We start from the raw sequence: 4,786 nt of genomic DNA, 5'->3' as shown, positions 1-4,786 counted from the left end.
ACCAACCAACAAACAACCCAGATGTCATTCATTCATCTATCCTCAACAAATCCTATTGTCCATAACAAATCACTGCTGCCTGCTGGGTGTACAATAAATAGTGATCGGAAGTCTGGATCTTGTGGGCCTTCCCAGGTTCTTGGAGGAGATGGGAAATATGCAAATAAATGTAAATGTAGGGTTCCATGAAGGGAGTGAAACAGCATGGGAATCTAAGTTTTGAAAACTACAGAACTACAAGTTGGACCGCAACTCAGTAACTATGTGTCTTGCTAGGACGATAGGGAAGTGAGTTGCCCAAGGTCACACTGTAGGATGGCTTCGGCTCCTGGGAAAGGGCCATTCAACTGGTATCTGGAGATAGGCAAGACTTGTGGGGATGCTGTGGCGACTAAGGGACACAATCGACAAACAGTGACCTGGCCCTCAGGTGTTCAGGTGTGACTTCGCGGCTGGCAGAGGCACGTGGCAGTGGGCGGGACTCCTCGGGGGTGGGGCCTCGGGGCCCCCAGGAGCGCGGGTCCGTGCGCGTCCAAGCAGAGGCCGCCACGTCATCGAGCCGCTCCCCCCACCCCTCTCAGCCAGTCGCACGCGCGGAAGTAAACACCCCTACGTCATCAGGGCGCGTCCTCGCCTTTCCCCTCCCATCTCCTCGGCTCCGTGGACGTGTTCGTTTCTTCTCCGGACCGGGTCTATGTCCCGGTTTCCCGCCGTCGCGGGCAGGGCGCCAAGGCGGCAGGAGGAGGGCGAGCGGCCAATAGAGCTCCAGGAAGAGCGGTCGTCAGCTGTTCGCATCGCTGACAGAGGTACGGTCCGCGGGACGCTGTGGCACCCGGCGGGAGTTATTTGCGGGTCGAAAAGTACATTTGTGGGCGGCAGAGGCGGTGGAGAGGAAGCTTAGACGTTCTTTTGGTCTTTTAAGCCCGACGGCGAACTTTGCGTCCAGTGAGCACTTTGGCTTAGAAGGGGGCGGTCCCAAACCCAAGTTGGGTGAGAACCTCGCTGGGGGGCAAGAAAGTGGACCCGAACGCCCCGATGCCTTCTGCCGTTCTACAGCCTCATAAAGCCTTTGTTCTCTACCCGTTCATCCCCCTCCCCTTCGTCGGGCCGCCAGCCTGCCTTTGGGTACGGTATGAAGGGAGCCCGTTTCCAGGAGCCAGTTTCCATGGTTACCCACCACTTGGCCTTCTGGGATATCAGTCACTCTGAACAGGGACCTAACTTGAACTGTGAATCAGAAGCAAATACAGGTGGCTTCTTCTTCTCCTCCTTGGAGTTGTTCCGCTGTGCTCAGGTTGTTGATCTATTGTTTAATAAAATTGAGTTTAGTACTTCCAGGTAGGTATGCATACCTACACATTCTCTTGTGCTTGACTGACTTTTGTCAAGTACGGCGAGTTACACATCAACAATGTTGAACTTGTTTGATATTACCGAAAAGTTTTTCTGAGTTTATAAACTTTGACATGTGCTTTGTACATGGTTGACGTAACTGAAAAGTCATAGGTTGATCTTTCCCGTTGTGCGATTCCTGTGCATTCTTCTTTCAGGTCTGAGACATTGTCAGAGAGATCTTCTCAGGTGTTTTCATTGCACAATTGTTTTTGTGTTGTTGCAGAAGAGAAAGGATGCACATCACAGGAGGGAGGAACAACTCCAACGTTTCCTATTCAGAAACAAAGAAAAAAGCTCATTCAAGCTGTGAGGGACAACTCGTTCCTCATCGTTACTGGAAATACAGGAAGTGGTAAAACAACTCAACTCCCTAAATACCTTTATGAAGCAGGTAATTTTATCCTTGGATACAGCTGGAAGCACTAAAGAGAGAAATTCTTTAAGGTTTAATAAAAGTACTGTAGTGTGCAAAAGCCCATTGCTGTGTTGCTTCTTCAGATCCTAACATCCCTATGTCTCCTTGTCTTTCTGGATATATTTCAGGCTCTGGAGTTGTTGGGGTGACGTTTTAAAGTACAATAATAATAATAATAGAAGAAGGCTGATTGTGGTGGTGCACACTTTTAATCCCAGCACTTGATAGGCAGAGTCAGGAGCGTCTCTGAGTTTTGAGGCTAACATGGTTTACATAGTAAGTTCCAGGCCAGCTATGGTTATATGATAAGAAGGAAAAATAAAAGGATGTTAATTTTCTTTTTTTTTTTGGATAAGGTTATATCATTAGTCAGTGAGAACTGAAACAATTGTGAACTGGAAAAGATATTTGACCTCTGTTGCTGACATATTTTTGTTGGTGGTGTTGGTTTTTTGAGACAGGGTTTCTCAGTATAGCCCTGGCGGCCCTAGAACTCATTCTGTAGACCAGGCTGGCCTCGAACTCAGAGATGCACCTGCCTCTGCCTCTTGAGTGCTGGGATTAAAGGTGTGCACCACCACTACCTTGCTGTTGCTGACTATTTTTCCTTTATCAGGCATATATTCTCGGATTCTACCAGAATTGAGCAAACAGATTACCAATAAAGTGTCTCATCAGTGTGGCAACATTCTCTTTCATAAGTTTGGAAAAGGGAAAATTATTTTGTATCTTACTCATATTTAAATAAGAGTTAATTTTGGGGGTGCTAGAGAGATGGCTCAGCAGATGTAAGCCCTTGCTGCTTTGTCAGAGGACCAGGTTTTGGTTCCCAGCACCTACATTGACAGTTCACAACCACCTATAACTCTAGTTTGGGGGATTCTGACACCCTCTTCTGGACTCCTAGGGACCTGAATGTGCACATTCATATACAGAGATATATACACTATACATAAATAAAAACATTTTAAGTTTTTTTCTTTTTTCCAAGACAAGGTTTCTCTATGTAGCCCTGGCTATCTTGGAACTAAGAGAGCCACCTGCCTGTGACTCCTGAGTTCTGGGATTTAAAGGTGTGTGTGACCATTGCCTGGGAAATTTTTTGATTTTCTTTTCTTTTCTTTTCTTTTCTTTTTTTTTTTTGAGAATGGCCTACATATGCTGTTTGAGCTAGCCTTCAGCCATGAAGTAACCTAATCTGATGCTTCTGTCCTAATTCAACATTGTCTGTTAAGGCATGCTATCATTTTACATGCCATTAAGAAAGCAAGTGTTACCAACTGTACAATACATCTGCATTTTCGGGGATGTTAAAACGGTTAAAATGTTTACAAAAATTTATGCAAAAGTGGTGTTTTTAAATCCAGTTTTACTTCTGTGGCAAAGAAAAGACGTATGTGGAGTTTTTGCATTTCAGTTTTGCCGTTCTTGACCTAAGCCAGGTGCAGTACTTACGCCATAGTACTAGCTACTTTCAAAGCAGAAGGTGTGTAGGGTCCAGGAGTCTGAAGCTAGTATGGTAGACTAAGGAGATCTTGTCAAAAAGTAAAGCAGACCAACCAAACTTATAGAACCCTTGGCTTATTCTTTAAATGCTTTAAAAAAAAAAAAACAAAAAAACCAAAAACCTCAAACCTAAATAACGTGTATATTTAAAATGGCTATGGTTTATGTTTTTAAACTTCCTTTCCACTCGGGAGGCAGAGGCAGGCGGATTTCTGAGTTCGAGGATAGCCAAGGCTATACAGAGAAACCCTGTCTTGAAAAAAAAAAACAAAAACAAAACAAAAAAAAAAAACCAAAAAACCAAAAAAAAACTTCCTTTCATATGCTATCTATATATGTGTGTATCGGCACGTATGGTACACAGTGTGCACGTAGAGGTCAGAGGATAATGTTAGGGAGTCAATTCTTTCCTGCCAGTGTAGGCTCCACAGTGGAACTCAAGTCATCAGGTAAGCATGTTTACCTTCTGAGCTATTTGGTCTATGAATGTGCATTCCTATTTTAAATTAATAGAATTTTTATGTAAATGTACTGCACTATGTTGCTGATTTTTGTAGGGTTTTCTTTTGAAAACATGCCATTTGCATTGATTGATCAGGAACAGTTTTAATTTTAGTTCAGTCGGAAGAAGAATTGCTAAACAAGCTTTGTGTTTATATTTCTGGTTTTAATAGGGTTTTCACAACATGGTATGATTGGTGTGACTCAGCCACGAAAAGTAGCTGCCATATCAGTTGCTCAGAGGGTTGCTGAGGAAATGAAATGCACTTTGGGATCTAAAGTAGGATACCAAGTTCGTTTTGATGATTGCAGCTCCAAGGTATAAAAATTTACTAGTATACATTTAAAATACTAAAAACGTCTACCCTAGCCCTTCTGTGTGTCTTTCTGTGATCGTGTACATGCATGTGTGTGCTGAGGCCGGAGCACAACTTCAGGTGTTGTCCCCCAGTGTCGCGCGTGTGACTTGTGGTTTACTTTTGTTTTTGAGATCAGGTCTATCACTGGCCTAGAACTCCTCAGGTAGGCTAGCTCCTTCATTAAAAGAAAAAAAAAGATACTAAGATGTTGGGGGACCAGGACATGGCCTGGGGAGGTGGCACAGTTGGTAAAGTACTTGCCTGGCAAGCATGAGGTCCTGAGTGCAATCCCCAGAATCCACATAGGACAGTTTAGTTTGTGTGTTTTGTTTTTACTTTTTCTGAACATAAGTGTTTTGCCTGCCAGTGTCTTTGTATACCATCCCTGGTACCCAAGGAGTTTAGAAAAGGATCCCAGATACATAGAACTAGAAGTACACATGGTTGTAAGCTACCAACCATATAGGTGCTGGGAACTGAATCCTTGTCCTTTGGAAGAAAGCAGCAAATGCTCTTAACACTAAAGCATCTCTCTAGCCCCTAGGATTAATTTTTCTTGCATATTGTTAAGGCTTTGTCTTAGGTATCTGAATTTTTTTTTTTTTTTTTT

At 43.6% G+C, this 4,786-nt stretch overlaps 1 protein-coding gene across 1 annotated transcript in view; it reads left to right on the top strand.

The window, feature by feature from the left end:
- Positions 1-552: 552 nt before the first annotated feature.
- Dhx40 (DEAH-box helicase 40) overlaps positions 553-4,786 on the top strand; it is a 37,110-nt gene continuing 32,876 nt past the window's right edge. Inside the window, exons 1-3 of the mRNA XM_021212270.2 lie at positions 553-806; positions 1,619-1,786; positions 3,991-4,136. Of these exons, the coding sequence (XP_021067929.1) occupies positions 695-806; positions 1,619-1,786; positions 3,991-4,136 (426 nt within the window). The 5' untranslated portion in view covers positions 553-694. The remainder of the gene's footprint in view (positions 807-1,618; positions 1,787-3,990; positions 4,137-4,786) is intronic.

This window comes from Mus pahari, chromosome 14, assembly GCF_900095145.1.
Source record: "Mus pahari chromosome 14, PAHARI_EIJ_v1.1, whole genome shotgun sequence".
Lineage (NCBI taxonomy): Eukaryota > Metazoa > Chordata > Mammalia > Rodentia > Muridae > Mus > Mus pahari.
The sequence above is the reverse complement of the archived record's forward strand: the minus strand, read 5'-3'. Positions and strand labels throughout refer to the sequence as shown.